The sequence below is a fragment of the Herpailurus yagouaroundi genome, unplaced genomic scaffold (assembly GCF_014898765.1).
Source record: "Herpailurus yagouaroundi ecotype Mexico unplaced genomic scaffold, PumYag 141, whole genome shotgun sequence".
Classification (NCBI taxonomy): domain Eukaryota; kingdom Metazoa; phylum Chordata; class Mammalia; order Carnivora; family Felidae; genus Herpailurus; species Herpailurus yagouaroundi.
The window spans coordinates 42,038,205-42,059,598 of NW_024412396.1; the positions used below are offsets into that span (position 1 = coordinate 42,038,205).

A 21,394-nucleotide genomic window follows, 5' to 3' on the forward strand; every position below is an offset into this window, starting at 1 on the left:
AAAGTAAACTTCATAATACCCAAGAATAAACTAAAAAAAATTGTCAGACCTGAATAAAGAAAACTTTATTAAAGGACATAAAATATAGCTTGAATGACTTGGAAGTTATGCCATATTCTTAGATGCAAATAGTTTTGTGAAATTGTCAATTTACCTTAAATTGAGATAAATGAGATATAATTCCCAATGGATTTTGGGGGGAGTATAGCTTGTGATTTTTTTCTTAAGTAAAACAATGAGAGAGCCTTACTCAGATGTAAAAACATGATATAAGGCACAGTGATTAAAATATTTGGTATGTTACAAGAAAATAAAGTCAGAGATAAATGCCACCAAATGATATTTTATTAACATACCTATGTGTAAAATTGAATTTAACATATTATATATGTGACATTTCAAGACATTTGAGGAAAGAAGGATTAGCCAGTGTAAGATGTTGAGAAAATTGGCTCTCCATTTTGGTGGACATTGATCATACAACACAAAACTAAACTACAGTTAATTAAATAAAAACATTTAATTAAACATTAAGAACTATAAGTTTATGATTTAAAAATTAAGAGATTATTTTTATTATCTTTAGGCAAGAGAAACCTTTCTAGGTAAGACATAAAACAAAGAAAATAAAATAAAAACATTGATAGAAACCCCCGCTGTTAATAAGCATTGGAAACCTTTTAATGAAAATGCCAACTAAGCAAAAACTTGTTACAAATGTTATACGTTAAAAATTAATATTTGCAAGAGATTTAACTGCTAAAGTTTAATATTTTAAATATGTAGAAATTTCTTAATAATTCAACAGCAAGAACATGGACACCAATATAGAATAACAGGCAAAAGATATATTCAGGCAGTTTGCAATGGGAAAGAAGCAAATTGCTTTTAAATATGTGTTCATCATAACTGGTAAGAAATGTAAAATTTGAAAATATTGTATTGCTTTGTACACATCATTTAAATAACTATTTAAGATAAAGATTGCCTGGAAGTGTCAAGGCTTGGGTGAAAAGACCTTTGTTCAGAGTATAAATTGGTACCATTTTTCTATAGGGCAATCTGCAGTGTATCAAACATTTCAGTGTAATGGTGTAAAAGACATTCATTTGATAGAGAATAACAACAGTTTACAAATAGGGTACAGCCTAGAATAATTGTTGTTTTAGTACTTAAAAAGCCTTCCCACTCTAGAAAAACTTGACCCAGTACAAAGAAATAACCTGTGAGGCATACTATGTGAAAGGACATAAACAGTGTCAGTCATTAGATTCATTGTGTCCCCCAAAATACCATGAGTTGAAGGTCAAAGCAGCAAAGAGCAGGAAGCATAACTGTAGGAAGCCTGGACTTTGCAAAGGGAGGAGAAGCCCTGAGGACAGATGGCTGTACCTGTGCTGTTGGTGAGACACTTAGGCTTGGACGAAAACCCTGTGTAAAATTAAGCCTGGAATTCCCTAAGACTGTGAGATCCTTGTGGGAGGCTAAAATGGATCCAGTCAGTGATTAAACATACTCTCTGATGAAAGGTAGAAGCAGAAATAAATTTTCTCCAAAGGAAATTTTCCCCAGTGTGGGTCAGCCATACTCTAACAGATTAAGATCAAGTAATGAATATCAACAAAACCATTAATCAATAGGTGGACTGAAAAATGTGACAACTACTAGAACTGTCCAATACAAAATATAATATAGCTAAGAATTTGGTGACTATTATCATTCATTTTTCACGCTGGGAAACTTTTGTTTAGGACTATTGCTAGACCAGACAGGATGCAGACACAACAGAAGTATATCAAACTGTCCCTGACAAGCCAGGGTGTATGTTTAACCTACTGATGATGAAATCTTCAAAAGAACAAAGACGCACAAAGATAAAGACATTGCAAGAGATCATTATTTTTGAATAAGCAATTTCGGAGAAAATAGGACTCCTAGAAATGAGAAAATATACATTAAAATTTTTAAATCTGTAAAAAGATGAAACAGCAGATTAGGCCAGCAGAAGAGAGAATTAGCATACTGAAACATGTATCTGAGGAAATTACCTCATATTGGAATAACTACATAGAGACAAAATGTTATGTAAATATGAGACATAAGGTATGGAGGAAGAAGTGAGAAGGTCCAAACCACATTACATCAAAGCCACAAAAGGAAAGAATGGAGGAAAGGCAATGATTCAAGAGGTAATGGCTGTAAATTTACTGAACTGCTAAAAAAACATGAAACCACACATCCTCAAGATACGGTGTAAATTGAGAAGGATAAATAAAATAAATATGTAAAAGTGAAACTTCTAAACCAAAATAAAAGAGAAGATCTTAAGAGTAGCCATAAATAAAAGATCACTTATAGGAATGACAGTAAGCTTTTAAACAACATTGGAATAAGACAGTAAAATAATACCTTCAAAGTATTGAAAAAGTTATTTTGTAAATTATTTTATACAAATTTTCATTTTGTGTTGTAAATATGTGAAGTGTCTACTCTGAGGTTCATAATATAAGACAGAAACTTGTTCTAAAATGTTGCCTGAGAAGACACTTAAGACTGTATTCATTAGGACAATATATCAAATCCTAGGATGCCATGTACCTATTAAATTTATGGGTTACATGAAAGTTCTAAAGTGTTTTCTTGAATGAAGATATTATATTTCAAAACTGAATTACACATTGTATTACTTTCTTTTCTAATGTATTCAGTATTGTCAATTTTTTTACTGCACATGCCTTTACACTTTTATGTTTTGGGGAACAGCTTCTTAAAATCTCTTATCACATAATGAAATTAGCATATATTTAACATAAAAATAATATTAAAAGCTTTGCTCCTCCCACATAATAATTTTACTTCTCATTTGTAATAATTTCACTGTTCTACTTAACTGAAAAACTGAAACCAACCTATAGAATGATCTTAATATACCGGGATTGAAAACTCACTCATTTTTGAGTCTCAGATTGCAGTTATCTACAGTTTAACCAAAAGCAGTGTCCTTTTATCTTTAAAGATTTACGCCCAAGAGACTCCTAAAAACTGAGAACAAACTGAGGGTTGATGGGGGGTGGGAGGGAGGGGAGAGTAGATGATGGGTATTGAATAGGGCATCTTTTGGGATGAGCACTGGGTGTTGTATGGAAACCAATTTGACAATAAATTTCATATATTAAAATAAATAAATAAATAAATAAATAAATAAATAAATAAATAAATAAATAAATAAACAAACAAACAAACAATTCTAGATACAAAATAAAATAAAATAAAGATTTATGCCCATAGTCATACCTAATATCATATTAGACTCAAAATATTATAGTGTCTCATATTGTTCTGAGGTAGCACTTAAGTAATTCTGAGCTTGCTTTTCAGTTATGATAATAAACCTTATTATTTATCCCTTGCCTTAAATAATCTTTACTGCTTTTCACAGATAATAGGTATCTTTGATATCTATTATCTTTGATATCTATTAATTATTACTTAGGTTTCTGACCTATCTCTCAATGACACAAGAATATCTCAGATTTAATCTCCTTTTTTATAAATAACTTTTAAGAGTAGACCTACATTTGCCCTGATTGATTTAGGCCAGGTTTATTTTGAGATGCTGAAAATGAATGCTATATCATAATTTTATTCTTTTTTTCTGATTCCTTCCAAGTTTAAACAACTACTGTTTCTCTTTGATGTTTTCTTTTCATTGCTGCTGATCAGAGCCAGGTCAGGAAGATTAAGGAAAATATTCCTTACATAAACCCATCATTTTGTAATATAAAAAGCTTAAAAAGATAGAGAATTTGACACAGCTGTGTTATCTGAAAATTATTCAGAGAAAATTACAAAATGTCTCGTAGCTTCTGGGCAACTTGCATTATGGAAAAAAAAAAAAAAAAAACTCCTGGGAAACCAGGACATGACAGAATCCAGTCTTGCCATTCTCCACATCCACACCTATTTCTTTGTTTTCTGTCCTTTCCCTAGAGGCAAATTCTGTCAGGTATTGAAGTCTACCTTTCCTATTGCAGATTTGAGCAAAATGCCAGTTTTCACCTGCCCCACTTAATGTTCCTGCGTTGGGCATCCTCTGCTCTTGGACAGTTTTTTATGTGAGGAGAGGACCTGAATAAACCTCATGATTGTCTTAATATAAAACAATATTGCTTGGTTACCAAATCCTTCAGGTTTGTTTTAAAAACCTGAATTTAATTTTTTTTAAAAAAGCCTGAATTTTTTATATCCTTTGTTGGTTGATTCTTGTGAATTTGGTTTGGCTCTTGCATACCCTGAGCCACACTTAGGGTACAATTCCTGGAGCGTATCATTGGCCTAGAGCATCAAGGTAGCATGGACAGAGGAAAGGTTATAAATGAACAGCCTCAGGAGTGTGTGTATGTTGGTATGTGTGTCGTGTGTCTGTTAATAGGATAATCCTTTCTTCCCATTCTGACTAGATGACGGGCTTTGTTTAGTGCCCGTGGATACAACCAACTTCTTCCTCACGTCTACCAGCTGCCCTAATAAAGTCAGCTGTTCAGTTTCCTATGGCCCTAACTTGACAACTTCAATCCCAATCCTAGGACATGTATACATGTGTACACACACCCATATACATTATTCTGTTTACGAAGTATAATTATTTTGCCCAGTGGTCAACTCTATTTGACTTCTCTTAAATCTCAATCTTTTTTTTTTTTTTTCCCCAACGTTTTTATTTATTTTTGGGACAGAGAGAGACAGAGCATGAACGGGGGAGGGGCAGAGAGAGAGGGAGACACAGAATCGGAAACAGGCTCCAGGCTCCGAGCCATCAGCCCAGAGCCTGACGCGGGGCTCGAACTCACGGACCGCGAGATCGTGACCTGCCGAAGTCGGACGCTTAACCGACTGCGCCACCCAGGCGCCCCAAATCTCAATCTTTAAAGAGACCACACCACACAGGCTTCATTTGGATAGTGAACTACCTTATTCTAAGTACGATAGTATGAATGTTCCGAAAGTCTCAGTCCTCAGAGCTTAAATTACAGATCCTGATTCATAGATATCAGCCCCATATTCCATACCAAAAAAAAAAAAAAAAAAAGTGTGTGTGTGTGTGTGTGTGTGTGTGCATGTGTGTATAAAAATTATGATTCCTTGGAGGAATCTCTTTGAAAAAAATATTTCTTTTATATACACATATTTGAAATTAGAGTATATATAAGAACTGTAATTTTCAAGATTTTTTTTCTATTTATGATCTTTTTTGCATTCCTATGTTTATACTTTTTCAGTGACAAAGGATAGCTGCACTGCTTTTTACAACAGTTTTTAAAAATTAAGCCTCTGATCATTTTTAAGTTCTTGTTAAGAGATTTTTCTTCCAATATAATAAACATAAAGACCTTCTTTCATTTAACTTATGTCAATTTTATTTAGTAAATAATGTGTTCTTCCTTTTATAGTTCTCCTAGGTTGTAACTCACTAAATTATTTTTATCCATTCTTGTATTTGTAGAGGCTCTTAAAAAGTAAACTTTTCTACTGTGAAGTATAATAATGGTTGATTTAAAATGAGTATGTTAAGGAGCACCTGGGTGGCTCAGTTGATTTAACACCTGACTATTGATTGCAGCTTAGGTTATGATCCCAGGGTCGTGGAATCAAGCCATGCGTCAGGCTCCATGCATGGAGCCTGCTTGGAATTCTCTCTCTCACTCCCTCTGCCCCTCTCCCCTGTCGCACTCTCTCTAAAATAAAGAAATAGATAGATAATAAAATGAGTATGTTTAGACCCCTGTGTTTAAGATGAGCAGCATAACATTAACTTGAAGTGAATGGAACATTGCCTCTTTGTGTTACCCTATTTTACACCATCCTGAGTCTTATTCCTGTCCTGACAGCTACTGTTTTTACAGCTTTAAGTTTTAGTGTGTGATCGTTGGTGAAATTTAAGTTAATAAAATTTACTGACATAGTTTTTCATCTTTGCTTAGGTACATAATTACATTACTGTTTTCTATTGGACTTGGGTGAAAGCATAAATCAGGAGATGCTGTTAGTTCTTTTTCCTTCAAAGGATATTTTCAGTCTTTGCACATTCTTTTCCCAAAGATTTATGGTAGTGTCCAAGGCTATCTTTCTGGTAATTGGTGTCCTCAAAACCACTGCTCTGAGAATTCTTCATTAAGTTTTTTTTTTAATTTTTTTAATGTGTATTTATTTTTGACAGAGAGAGACAGAGCATGAGCGGGAGAGGGGCAGAGAGAGAGGGAGACACAGTATCCGAAGCAGGCTCCAGGCTCTGAGCTGTCAGCACAGAGCCCGACGCCAGGCTCGAACTCACAGATCACGAGATCATGACCTGAGCTGAAGTCAGACACTCAACCGACCGAACCATCCAGGCACCCCAATTCTTCATTAAGTTTTAAAGATTGTTGCTGGCATGTTGCATTTGTCAGACATCTTATGATCATTCAAACACATTACAAACAGACATATTCATCTCCTAGCTTCTGTTCTACACTGTTTCTGATAGAACTGTTCAGTTTTCACAATTGCTTTGACTATAGCAACGACTTATACAACATAGATGACTTCAGATTTTGTCTTAGTACAAATAATTGTATCCAACATTTGTTAAGCACTTGATATGTATTAGGAATGATACTAAGTATTTTATATGTTTTATTGTATTTAAGCAAAGGAAAAAAATCCTAAGTCTGAATAGGGTGCAATGTCTTATAAACTGAAAGCATATAATAATGATTAATGGATTAAGTTCAGAATTGGAGTCTACAGGTATGAGTTCCTTTCTGAGGTTTTCTACTGATTTACCCTGTGGCTTTGGATTAGTTATAGAATTTTACCAAAAGAGAAGTAATAAATCTCTTCTGTATTATGTAATATAGGAATATGTTAACTATTTAAATAGAGAATATCTGTAGGTGTTTTGTAAAAGCACATAAATAAAAACTTCTGATGTGAATATTTCTACTATTGAATTATGTGGTTAAATGATATTCATGTTTAACTCTCCAATGTAGTAGAGAAATAAGCTTTTTTCAGAGCATTATAAATTAAATGTAGAGTATGTTATCATAACTAGCATTATATTGTGACATCCTTTTAGTTAGCTAAAAATACTTTATAGTGTTAATACTTTAGTTTTATAAGAAGAGTAACAAACATCATGACCCCTTTTTAAAAATGGAAACCTGAGAGATAAATTTCCAGAGGCATAAAAATAAAAACATAAGCTGATATTCACTTATTATGTGAATAATGAAGGACTCTTAGGTTATAGGTGATGAATAAAAAGTGAGACGATCATAAAATGAGAGGTTAGTAGCTTTAAAATCAATCTTTAGATGAGCAAACCTGTAGAGCAGTTTGTTTAATTCAAGCTCTAGCATGCCATAGGCTCCAAATACTTACGTGTACACATTTTTCTCTCCTATTTACTAATGGAACTTAGTTAAGTTTATCTCAAAATAACAGAAATATTGGATTAGTCTGTTTTTAGGAAGGACTTACTCATTTTCTTCTTTCCCAGTTGGCTTCTAATTTTAAAATTGAGGGTGGTATGAGATGACAAAATACAACACTTTATAATGATAATTAAAACAGAAAGGAACTGTTTTTACCTGTTTTCTCTCTCTTCTCAGCAGTTCTTCCACTTATCCCAGTTCCTTGACTTCACCTGTGTCTTGTTCCTCTCACTTTATCCCATGTGACTATTTTTGTGAGAACCTAATTTTGTAGAAAGAGAAATTTAAACATGATAATTATGTGTTCGTAATGTAGATACTTTATAAAGAGTCCACAGTGAGAATTATCATACCTTAGGGCAAAAGAGCAAAGTTTGAGACTGTCTAAAATCAATTGGCAGTGAGCCATTTGCAAACAGTACATATAGGTCTAAAGTAGGAGCTTGTTTCTTTTATTCTCAATTAAGATGTGTAAGGACAGCCTAAAGTTACACTGTGATATAAATATTAAAACTTGCACTGCTTTAGGGATACCAAGTAATTATGTATGATCATTAGTAAAGTGGAAATTCAATGTATAGATTTTTTTTAGGCAGCTGTTATGTTTCTGTTTAAATTGTACACTTCTAACCACATTAAAAAAACAAACAAACAAAAAACAACTCCAGAGTAGGTGGAATACAGAGACTGGGCTATATTCTCACCTGTTTAGTAACCAGACAGCCCCCTTATAGTACAATTATAAATTGTATCATCTTTCTTTTTTTTTTTTTTTAAATTTTTTTTTCAACATTTATTTATTTTTGGGACAGAGAGAGACAGAGCATGAACGGGGGAGGGGCAGAGAGAGAGGGAGACACAGAATCGGAAACAGGGTCCAGGCTCTGAGCCATCAGCCCAGAGCCTGACGCGGGGCTCGAACTCACGGACCGCGAGATCGTGACCTGGCTGAAGTCGGACGCTCAACCGACTGCACCACCCAGGCGCCCCAAATTGTATCATCTTTCAACTTCATTTTTCTTCAGATTTGAGAAACAGGATATCTTCCCTTATGTACACAATCAGCTTTTGGAAAGGAGCATGAATGAGTAACATTTTTTTTTTTTTCTATATAGATTGAAAGACATATGTACTATGTATCTACCATAAAGAACTTTATTTTCTTGGGCCCCTGGGTGGCTCAGTCGGTTGAGTGTCCGACTTCGGCTCAGGTCATGATCTCATGGTTCGTGGCTTCAAGCCCAGCATCAGGCTCTGTGCTGACAGCTCAGAGCCTGGAGCCTGCTTAGGATTGTGTCTCCCTCTCTCTCTGACCCTCCCCTGCTCATTCTCTCTTTCTCTCTCTCTCTCTCAAAAATAAACATTAAAAAATTGTTTTTAAATTTAAAAACATATATTGTCTTTTACATAATGCCAAAAGTGAATAAATGTATATTACAGATATAAAAATACTAATAATGCATAGAAGTATCACTAGTCTTTCACCTTTTCCTGCAATGAGATGTGAAGTAGTGCTATTTATATAAGTGGAATATGAAGATAAGTATTCTCATGAAAATCTCTTATAAAAATAATTTTATCATCTGAGTTCCCTGATTTTTGTTTGATAATTTGATTATCAAGTTAATGTTTAAAGGAGGAAATTAATGTGAAAAAATAACTCACTGTGGAAAGAGAAAAGTAAAGTTAAGAAGTATTTGCTATATACTCTCAAATTGGTTAACAACTTGGTTGGAATCTAAATGTTAGCAGACAAGGTGAGATTTTTCATAAAATAATACTTGGAAATTCTTTAATTACCCATGATGAAGACAGTCTCAGTAGCCCAGAAACTGATTTTTACTCTAATGTTAAAATAAATCCTTTTGTTGAGCTAGATAAACTGGTTAGCTTGCTTTAGGGAGCCATGTTATAAGAAATACTTATCTTTAAACCTTGGTGATATGTTAACTTGGTGACACTTAATGAGAACTGAGTTGAACTGTGGGGCTGTTGGCATCTTATACTCACTTCATTGGGATGGAAGATGACATTGCTGTGGTACTTAAATTTTTACTCTTGTGTGCTTTTTGTCTCCTTTGATCTTTCATCATGCTCAGATCTTACTTAAACATTGTACAACTTTAACTGAAAAACAAAATGAGATTATCTCCACTCTTCCAGGAGTGGAAGAAAATGTAAATATTTAAGAAGTCTAAAAACTCTTGAGTTAAAGAAGTATATAAATAAGATCATTTCTTCCAAATAAAACTCAGATAAGTACCTTCATTCCCTGGTTGCAGTTTCTCCTTTGTAACAGTAGCTTTTAACCACTTAGTCACATGTTATGATACACTGATTTGTTATGATTGGTTGAAAGGTATAGGCAACTAATAAAAAATTAAACTATGCAAGTGAATATTTTAATCAATTAGAATAAATTCAAGGCTGCCTTTAGAATAATGTCCCTCTTGCTTCCATTATGCTCTGTCTCTTAAATGAAAGGAGAAAGGAGTAGATTTGTAGCTGGTGCTCCTTCTTGAATATCTAGGAGTTAGTCGTGTACAAGTTTTATCCATCATGTGTAGTCTTAAGGAAAAAAATATATATTAAAAGATAGCTTCTGTGTGCCATACGATACTTACAGAGGCAGACTCTGAATTGTTAGTTTATTATAACCCTTTTTTAAAGTGTAAAATAAAATTAATGTGTTTACCCTTTAATTGATAAAGTAGGGTAAATTTAATTGGCTGTCATTAAACTGCCTATTTATTACCTAATTTATCTTCTCAGTAGGTCTATATTTTGCTCTGATGAAGCCTCCTCATATTTATTTCAGTCTACTTTACAAAGTTGAATACAAGGTGAGCATGAAAATTAGATCAGGTGGTACACATTATCATTAATCTACCGCATTCCTTCCATCTGTAACGTGTTCTTCAAAGTTGGTCCTTTGACCAGCATCACAAGCATAACCAGTAACTAGTGAGAAATGCAGATTTTGAGGTGCCAACACTTGGTTTCGTTCGGCTCAGGTCATGATCTCATGGCTCGTGGGTCCAAGCTCCACATAGGGCTTCGCGCTGTCTCTCTCTCAAAATAAATAAATAAACGTTAAAAAAAAAAAAAAAAAGTTTTAAAGATACTCTTTGTTATTTAAGACTATTTAATCAGCAGAGGGCACTGCAGTAATTCTTAGGAAATTTTGTTAAATCTATATAGTCAAATTACAGTCATATAGATATTAATACATAGGTTATGCTCTGTTGATAAAAATATGTCTAGAAAAATAAAGAAAAGCACTATACTAAGTGGTTTTTCACAGTCACCATGAGTAAAAGGAATTTCTGCACATTTACATTTAGCTAATATGTGTCCTGTACATATTTAAACCACATGGCCCGTTAGCAATAACATTTTTTGATATTGTTTTTCCTGTGAAATTAAAATGGATCTGAATTTCATTGGCAAGTTCTCGGAGCTATAAAATTATTGTTTATAACACCCTTTTTTTGCAACTTGAACAGTCTATGAAGCACTTTCTGACTTTAATGTGTCTTAAAAGTGTCTTTGATAAAAAGATCACAATAAGTGGTTTTCCCTAGGTGGTTTCATAGTTTAGAAAGTATTTAGCAACTTTCATAGTTTAGAAAGTATTAAGAAGTTAAATATGAAATGTTTTATTTAAAGAGAGTGGCTAAATCCAATTAAACCTCATTATTTTGGACTCCACTAGTTCAGAAAAGGTTATATGTGAAGTAGGAATATAAACTTCTCCTACTGCTCAAGGAAACAAAGATAATGTATAAGAAAGTTAGAAACAATTTAATTTAAAATTTTCAAACTTTTAATGGCATTCTTTTTTGCCACTCATTATGAATAGCCTATTGATAATGAATGCTTGTTACCTACTCATTAACAGGCACAGATAAAGCTACACTTATTAAAACCATTCTTCTGTTTCTATGATCTACTAATTTAGACACAATTTTCTCATTTCCTCTAAATTAAGTTTTATTCCATTGCTCTTTGCCACCTTCTTGTACCTTTTCATTTATGGTTTATAGATGTTTTTACCCGGCTCTTGCCCTGTTGTCCACCTTCCAACTCCCACTTCATTTGGCTGCTTGTTCCTTTTAGATCCAGTATTTCAGTATTCTGCTCCCTGCCTCCCACTTGCCAGTGTTCTTACATTTAGGTTCTTGCTCTCCATTCTCTTTCCCCTCATCTTTGCTTCTCAACCACTGTTTCTAGGTTTCATTTCTGGATTTTTGTATGTTTCCTATTTTCTAACTGGTATAATCAATCAAAACTGCAAGGAAGTAAGGTGGATTAGAAAGAAGAGGCACAAAGAGAATTACCATGTATTGAATGCCTATTCTATGCTAGGTTATTGACTTGTATCATTTAGTTCTCCTAAGATGTAGGTATGTTTCATTATTATCTCCATTTTATTCATAAGTACACTGAAGCTCCAAGAGGTTAAATATTTTGTTCTAATTCACAGAGCAACTATGTGATAAAGCTGGGTTTCAAACCTATATTGGTTCATTTATTCATTCTTTTATTCAACAAATATTTATTGAGTACACATACTATATGTTGAGCACTGTCCTAGGTGCTGCAATACATCCAGCTCTTACTCTCATGAACTGTAACTGTTGTGTCACTGTCTGACTTCACAGATGGTGATCTTTCTGCTATACTAAACTGCTTTAGAGGAAGAGAAAATACAAAGGAAATAGAAGGGCTCTAATGTTTTATGGAAAAGATAATATTTGATATAGATGTAAAAAAAGGACTGTTCTGTGTGTTATTTAGAAATATCTTGTGTGTATGTATGCATATATATGTGTGTATATATATATACGCATCCTTCAAAGAATTCAGAAGTTAATATTGTTATCATTCTTTTCATTGGTTTCATTTTTGTTCAACAAGAGAATGATAAAAAATGTATGTATCCAATCAAAAATGCTGGTTTGTGTTTAGTCCTAGAAAGAGTGTGACACTTCTGCACTCACCACTGTAGACACCAGTGCCTTTTAGTGGCATCACCAAAGTATCTGTTTTTCTTTTATGTTCTAAAACAAGTAAAATTTGTGTCTGGAGGCCCAGATTATCTAGACGGCTTCACCTTTAATTGTCCTCCCTAAATTACATTTAGAAAAAGATGAAGACCTCTGTGTAAGGAATACGTTTATTCATCCATCCATTCATCATCCATATATTTATTAATACTCTGAAAAGATATTTAGGATGGTTTGCCCAAATACATGAAACAAAAATAGACCTTTTAATAGAATAAATGTGGGAAAATAAGGAAAGGAAAAATAAGATGAAATTAGGTTGTGTCCTCTACTAAAAAGGATACACAGATTTGACTCTTCTCAAGGGTAACTGATTCATAAGCATTATAATTAAAAACAAACAAACAAACAAAAACTGGTAGCCCAGGGGAGTACCCATTCCTAAGTATGACACTTGAGAGAAAGTTTCTCATATAGCTCCTCCTAAAGAGGATCACAGTGCAAAGTGGTATACGATGGCCTTAAATACTTCCTAATATAAATCCGAGTTTCACTGAGCCATTTCATTGGATCCAGTTGCATATAGTAAAACAATTCTTAGAACAGTGAGAAGAAGCATTGTAGGTAGACCACTGTGGTCCAGCCAAATCCAGTGGCTTATTTTAGAGAATCTATAAAAATTAGTGAATTACATCTCTTGTAGATAGTTCTCATTTAAAATTTGTCAATCAGGTTTTTCATGTGGTAGGTGACGGTGAATTTACACACTCTTAGAAGTTTGTTTTATTCACTACTGTAACATCAATTCTAGAATACTACCTAGGGCATATTAGATGCTTAATAAATATTTGTTGCGTGGATGGATAAATGTTTTTGAGGTATCTGTTTAAGTGAAAGACTTCTCAGCTTTTTTAATATTTTCTTCCTTTGTCCTTAAATAATGTATGCTACTATACTTTGGAGTACATCATCTTTATATGGATCCCAAATTCATTAAATGTTGAACACTGTTTATGTGACTTTTTCAAGCAGATGATGAAGTAAATGTTAGCCCTGTCCAAAGAATTCTTTTAAGATTGTTCTCAGTAATATGACATACTTGATTTTTAAGACTCTAAGATTTACAGTCTCTAAGTAAAGGTTACAAACATCAATAAAGCAGTTTATCACATGGAAATAGTGTTTCTTCTCAGGAGACCTCAGAATCATACTAGAAAGCTGAGTTTGGAAAACCAAGGAGAGATTCTGGATAATGCTAGCTTGGCATTATTTTAACTATATATTTAAATAAAAGTAATTAACTCCCAAACTTAGGAATTTAAGAATTTCCTTTTCTCCTGCCTGCTGGCCCTCTATTTTTAAGGCAGGTTTTATTGAAAGACATTATGGTAGTGTTAATTTTCCTTTAAAATTTCTGCCATTGTTAGATATCACGTTATGCTGGGATTCAGTGGACATATGCTGGGATACCTGATACAGTTCAATTATTTTGCCAAGTCCTTGACCTAAATTTTGCCGGAGCTACAATCTGATTTAGTACTGTCCCTCTACTTCTAATAAAATATTAAAAAATTAATCTTTCTCTATATTCCTCCATAATTTATCTTTTATTTCATTTGCCTTTCTTCTTCTGTACTGGAATAGTTTATTTTGCAAACTTTATTCCTGTATTGCTCCCAATTACTTTAAATTACTTCATATGTAGAAACAGGATTAAGAATACATTTAGTCATTTATTTCACTCCCAACTTTGAGCGTTAAACATATCTTTACCATCACAATATGATAAATATGTATCTACTTTGACCTTTAGAAAGTGAAATTTTCCTGTCTAATTCACTTCAGGTTTAACTACACAGTCTTAAAAATGCCCTATCTTAAAACATCTATTGTATAGTTAAAACCTATCACTCCATTAATTGTTTTTAAAAATACTAAGATAATTTATATTGAAAATATGAAAGATGGTAAATTTAGTTTTTCTTCTACCCAAAACATGAGAAAGTTAACTTGGTACTTCCTGAGTTCCTTTTAATTGTATCATAAAATCATAGAGCTAGGACAGAAACAAAATGATCTCAGGTTTTAGGGATTAATTATTTCATGTGTAATAGACAAAGAAAAATACCCAGATTTCTTGCACTGTGAAAATCATTGAGCTATTATAACAATCTGAGATTTCATTTTGAAATTTAGGTTTTTAGATGAGACTTGCATCAAATACCTCTGAATTATAAGAAATAAGAAAGGTCTGCTAATATATAAAAGTTCCCTGGATGTCCTGGTCGTCAGCTTTTATTCAGAGGTCCCAAAGAACTGAGTCTCAATAAATACAATGTTTGGGAAAATACAGAGTATGGTTTATAGAAAGCATGATTTATCATTATTTTTAAGTTAACTTTACTACTCTGCATTCCTTCTTTTTGGCTTATTTCACTCAGTTTGCTATTTAATCTTTAATTACAGGCCACAAAAGAAGTAATAGAACGGGAAGCGCCAGGGATGGCCCTGGCAATGCTGATGGGATCACTTAATGTTACACCTCTGGGCATGCTCTCTAGGTAAGAAAGTCACCAACATGTTGCAAAGAAAATTAATTCCATACCACTAATCACTACAATAGTCTGATTAATATGAGAAACTTTAGCCAATAACACTTAAATTTGCTCCCTTTTTCCCTCCAGAGTTAAGAGTCTTAGTATCCTGTCTAGATAAATCTTAACCAGTTTCCTTCAAGTTTTTTTTTCACATATTATCTTTAAACTTTTAGAAAATATTAGATTATGCTAAAAGTTGTCAATCCTGACCCAGAGAAGAGTGCAGTTTATTAAGATGTAAAATTATTTTTGTATGTGATTATTTGTAATCATCAATTAATATTCATTAATTGTCATTAAATGCTAATTTAATAACCGTAAACAGAATTTTTTTTTCAGTAAGTTATTCTCATATGTTAGAAATTTTTAAATAGGCATATTTATGTGTGGTCATAAAAAGCTAAATTAATATTATTAGTGTTTTAAGTTAGTATATTTAAAACTGTGCCTTTGCTGACATAGATGTTGACATCCTTTCTCTCTGATGTTTTAGTTATTTGTTATTGTTTTAGTAACTTAGATTAAAATTTTCTTTAATGAGGACAGCATACATCATTTAAGTTAAAGACAGAAGTATCAACTTAGTGAGAACCTGTTGACTTAATAGGTTGACATTGATTAATAGACAGTTGATCTCTGAGCAATCTAAAAATACACTACAACATTATAATTTAGGGATTGATAATCATCATGTATAGCCATTTATTCATCCTGTGTACAATATGAATACAAAACTAAATATATCTATGTAATGGTAACACATGGAATATGAATCATAATGTCCTTTCTGTTACTTAGACAGGGTTTCTATCCCATTAATGGCAGTCACTTGAAGCACAGCTACAGGGAAATGTGAATGGGTCATTAGTTACTATATTCTCTTTGCTGTGACATGTACTATAACATTTAATTTCAGTAAGAGCAAAAAAGAATTATAGTAGCATGTAGAAATTGTAAATTTAAAAGTCCATGCTGATCTTTAAGGAATTTGCATTGATTCTTTTAAGCTGTTCTTTTTTTAACCATATCTACATTTCTGAGGTCAAGGGTCACATTTGATCCCTTTTCTCTGTGGAATTAAGCAGTGGCCTTTGGACATAAAAGAACATTTTGTTGGCATACAAGGAATATGGTCAAGAAAAAATTAAACTTCACCTCTTGTTGATTCTTTTATAATAAAAATCTAATTGAGCAGAAATAATAATGCTCTATTTGCCAAGCCCTGTATTAACCATTAGGGATACTAAGGATAGAAAGAAAAATAAGGCATAATCCTCACCTTAAGGATCCCAGAGTTTACTTGGAGAACTTGTTCTTTGCAACTGTTAAGGTAACTCTTTAAGTTCAATATAGCTTTTTTTATCCAGTATAGAAATATCACTTTCCGTCTTATTGAAAGATTTTTCTGGATTAATTCCTCTTCTACCTTCTGAATCCACATAATTCCTGAGCACTGGACTATTGAGTGAGTAGAAATTTAATCAGCAGGAGGTGATTCTAAGTACTTTGGAAGAAGTCTATCGTCTTTATGCTGAAGGCTTTGAAAATTAAAATAATTACACAGGATGGTAACAGATTCTACTTGCTTTTCTTTCTGTTCATTGCTTATTTAATGGAGAGTTTATTTACAAGTTTAAAACAGAGATAGTAGTCTGTGTGTATCATGCATAAAAAATTGTGGAATATTTTCCTAACTGTTCATTTTTTGTGAGCAAGGCCTTTTTTCAAGGCCTTTTAAAAATATTACTGTCTTAAAACAGCCATGATTATATTGATGTTTCCTTTCTTATATCATTGTTACCTTGTATGTACTTTGGGCTTTGTACATGCTTCTGTTATAGCACATGCTATATTGTAATTATATACTTATTTGACTGTATTACCTAATTTGTATAAAATCCTTAAGAACAGGAGCTTTATCACATTCATTTTTACATCCTCAGACCCCAAAACAACTTCTGACACATAGTAAGTACTCAAAGAATGTTTATTATTATGATTATTGTTGATAAATCAGTGTTTCATGCTCATTCTATATAATTTTTTTCAAGGTAAAGTAATACAAGTTGTTGCCTTGCCTTCCTATTTTTTCATCTCTAGAAAACAGCATTAAATAAAAATAATTTTCTAAATTTCTAAATCTGCTTAAAATGGTTTTTATCTATTTGATTAACTAAATAAACTCAAGTTATACAACTTGTAATTTATAACAAGTTAGTTACAAGATAGTATCAAGTAATAGTTAAGAGCATCATCTCTGAAGCCACACTGCTTGGGTTCAGTTCTGACTCTACTACTTACTAGCTACTTAACATCTTTTTTGTTTTCATTTTCTCATGTGTATATGAACATGTTAATAGTAACAACCTTTTTGGATTGAATCCATATAAAGTGCTTAGAACAACAACTGATTCATAATAAGTCTTATTTAAGTGTTGATCACTGCTGTGGTGTTTTATTGGTTGAGAGCATGACAACGCCTTCAGTAGCTTTTCTTCATAGTAGTTATTTCATCTAGAAATATCGTCATTCTACCTTCATTCTTGAAGGATATTTTCACTAGATGTAGAATTCTGGATCAACAGTTATTTTCTTTCAGCACTATAAAAAAAACATTATTCCACTGTCTTCTGGCTCTATGTTTCCTACCAAAACTTAAGTGATTCAGAGAAAGCAAGGCTAACAGGGAAAGCTATAGCTGGAAAAGCTTACATTTAAAAAAAAGGAAGGGGCGCCTGGGTGGCGCAGTCGGTTAAGCGTCCGACTTCAACCAGGTCACGATCTCACGGTCCGTGAGTTCGAGCCCCGCGTCGGGCTCTGGGCTGATGGCTCAGAGCCTGGAGCCTGTTTCCGATTCTGTGTCTCCTTCTCTCTCTGCCCCTCGCCCGTTCATGCTCTGTCTCTCTCTGTCCCAAAAATAAATAAACGTTGAAAAAAAAAAAAAAAGGAAGATCTCAAAAACAACTACATAACATTACAACTTAACTAGAAAAAGAACAAATTAAACCCAAAGCTAGCAGAAGGAAGAAAATAATAAAGATTAAGACAGAGATAAATAAAATAGAAAATGTAATGACAATATAGAAATCAACTAAACCAAATACTGACTCTTTGAAAAGATGGACAAAATTGAAAATTTTTAGCTTATATTGGCTAAGAAAAAAAAGAGACAAGACTCAAATTACTAAACTCAGAAACAAAAATGGGGACATTACTACCAATTCTATAGAAATAAGTACTATAAGAGAGTACTATTAACCATTGTATGCCAGTAAATTGGATAACCTAGATGAAATGGACAAATTCCTATAAACACAAACCCTATGCAGATTGAATCAGAAAAAAATAGAAAATCCAAATAGATCTGTAACAAGTTAGATTCAATCAGTAATCAAGAACCTGTCTACATATAAAATGGCTGTATCAGATGTCTTCACTGGAGAATTCTACCAAACATTTAAATGTTTTTCTCCTTTATCTTACAACTGTGGTATATTACCTTGATTGCTTTTCATATGCCGAACCATCCTTGCATTCTAGGGATAAATTCCACTTGGTCATGGTGTATAACCCTTTTAATACACTGCTGAATTTGTTTTGCTAGTATTTGTTGAAGATCTTTACATCAATGTTCATAAGGGACACTGGCCTGTAGTTTTCTTATCTTGTTCTTTGTCGGGCTTTGATATTAAGGCAATGCTGGCCTCATAGAATTAGTTAGGAAGTCCCTTTTCTTCTGTTTTTTGGAAGAGTTTGAGGAGGAATGGTGTCTGTTTTTCTTTAAATGTTTGGTGGAATTATTTAAGCTAATTGTAGATTGGCATGCAACTGTAAGAAATACTGCTTAGAAATGCCATGCACCTTTATCAGGTTTTCCCCAATGGGAACAATTTGTAAAACTAGCACAAAATTAAAATCAGCATATTAACATTGATGCAGTGAAGATAAAGAACAATTCCATCACCACAAGGATTCTCCCGTTGTCTTTCTTTTGCCATACCTACCTATCTCCTACCCAGCCTTTCTGTCCAAATCTTTGACAACCACTAATCTGTCCTCCATTTCTCTATTTTGCCATCTTGAGAATTTAACTAAGTAGAATCATGTAGTATGTAACCTTTTTGATTGTTTTTTTCCATTCAGCATAATTCCCTAGAGACTCAAACGATTGTTACATGAATCAACAGTCCATTGGTTTTTATTGCTGAGTATTATTCCCTGGAATTGATGTATCATAGTTTGTTCTACCATTTTTCTATTGAAGGACATCTGGGTCATTTCCAGGTTTGGCTTTTATGAACAAAGTTACTCTGAATTTTGTTTACAGGTTTTATTAACAGAAATTTCTGTTTTTCTGGGATACATACCCAGAATACAGTTGCTGGGTCATATAGCAGTTATGTGTTTACTTTTATGATAAACTGCCAAATTATTATCCACAATAACTGTACCATTTTATATCCCCACCAACAATGTATGAGTGATTTGTTACATTCACATTATGGTTTCCTTTTGGTAGTGTACATCCTATGTGTTTGGCAAATGTATACTGACATATATTCATCTTTATGGTATCATACAGAGAATTTCACTGTCCTAAAAATCCTTTGTGCTCTGCCTATTCATCCCTCTTTCCTTTTCAGTACCTGGCAACCACTGACCTTTTTCCTGTCTCCATTGTTTTGACTTTTCCAGTATGTCATCTAGCTGGAATCATATAGTATGTAGCCTCTCTAGATTAGCTTCTTTTGCTAAATAATATGCATTTAAGCTTCCTTTGTGTCTTTTCATGACTTAATAGCTCATTTCTTTTTAACACTGAGTGATATTCCATTGTCTGGATGTACCATTTATTTATCCATTCACTTACTGAAGGTCATCTGGTTGCTTCCAAGTTTTGGCGGTTATGAACAAAGCTGCTGTAAACATCCATGTGCAGATTTTTGTGTGAAATTTTGGTGAATAAATTTATAGTGAATAAATTTTCAACTACTTGGGTAAATATCAAAGAGCAGAATTGCTGGATTGTCTGAGAAACTGTGATGTCTTCCAAAGTGGCTACATCATTTTTCATTCTCACCAGCAATGAATGCAATTTCCTGTTGTTCTGTGTCCTCAACAGTATTTGGTGTTGTCAGAGTTCAGAATTTCAGCCATTCTTTTTTTTCTTTTTTAAGATTTTTTTTAGATAATCTCTGCACACAATGTGGGACTCAAACCCACAACCCCGAGATCAAGAGTGGCGTGCTCCACTAACTGAGCCAGCCAGGTTCCCCAAGTTTTGGCCATTCTAATAGATGTGTAGTGTTATCTAATTATTGCTTTAATTTGCATTTCTCTGATGACATATGATGTTGAACATTTTTTCATATGAATATTTACCATCTGTATATCTTCTGTAATGAGTTGTCTTTTAAGGTCTTTGGCCCATTTTTTGGGTTGTTTGTTTTATTATTGTTGAGTTTAAAGGTTTCTTTGTACATTTTGATTAATATTTCTTTATCAGATGTGTCCTTTGCAAATATTTTTTCCATTCTCTGACTTGTCTTTTCTAGACATTGTTTTTCATAGTGCAGAATTTTTAATTTTAATGAAGTCCAGTTTGCCAATTATTTCCTTTACGGATTGTACCCCTAGCATTGTATCTAATCATACCCAACTCATCTATGTTTTCTCCTGTGTTATCCTGTAGTTCTCTAGTTTTGTATATTCCATTTTGTTCTATGATCCATTTTGAGTTAATTTTTGAGAAAGATGTAAAGTCTATGTGTGGATTCATTTTTTTCACATGTACATGTCCAGTTGTTCCATGTACATGTCCAGTCTATTTATTGAAAAGACTATCTTTGCTCCGTTGTATTGCTTTTGCTCCTTTATCAAAGATCAATTTACTATATTTATGTGTTTCTACATTTCTGGGTTCTCTATTCTGTTCCATTCATCTATTTGCTGTTCCTTCACCAGTACCACACTAGCTATAACTTTATAGAAGGGAATCAGAGTCCATATGTATAAGTCTGCTAACTTTATTCTGCTTCAATATTGTGTTGACTATTTGGGATCCTTTGTCTCTCCATAGAGAATGTAGAATCAGTCTGTAAATATCCATAAAACAACTTGCTGGGATTTTTATTTAGATTGCCATTGAATCTATAGATCAAACTGGGAAGAACTGACATCCTGATGATATTTACTTTTCTTATGTATAAACATGGAATAGGAACTTTATTTAATTCTTCATTGATTTCACTCAGTCTGATAGCTTTTGTTAGATGTATATAAGTTTTTCATTTGGGGGGCTGCTAATGTAACT

General features: G+C 33.1%; 1 protein-coding gene across 18 annotated transcripts in view; it reads left to right on the plus strand.

Annotated features, from left to right (window-relative positions):
• The window catches only part of GPHN (gephyrin), a 645,091-nt gene that overhangs the window by 345,024 nt on the left and 278,673 nt on the right, over nucleotides 1-21,394 (plus strand). For all 18 annotated transcript variants that reach the window (XM_040477426.1, XM_040477422.1, XM_040477423.1 and 15 more), the window contains one exon: nucleotides 14,951-15,045. In XM_040477426.1, coding sequence (XP_040333360.1) covers nucleotides 14,951-15,045 — 95 coding nt within the window. The remainder of the gene's footprint in view (nucleotides 1-14,950; nucleotides 15,046-21,394) is intronic.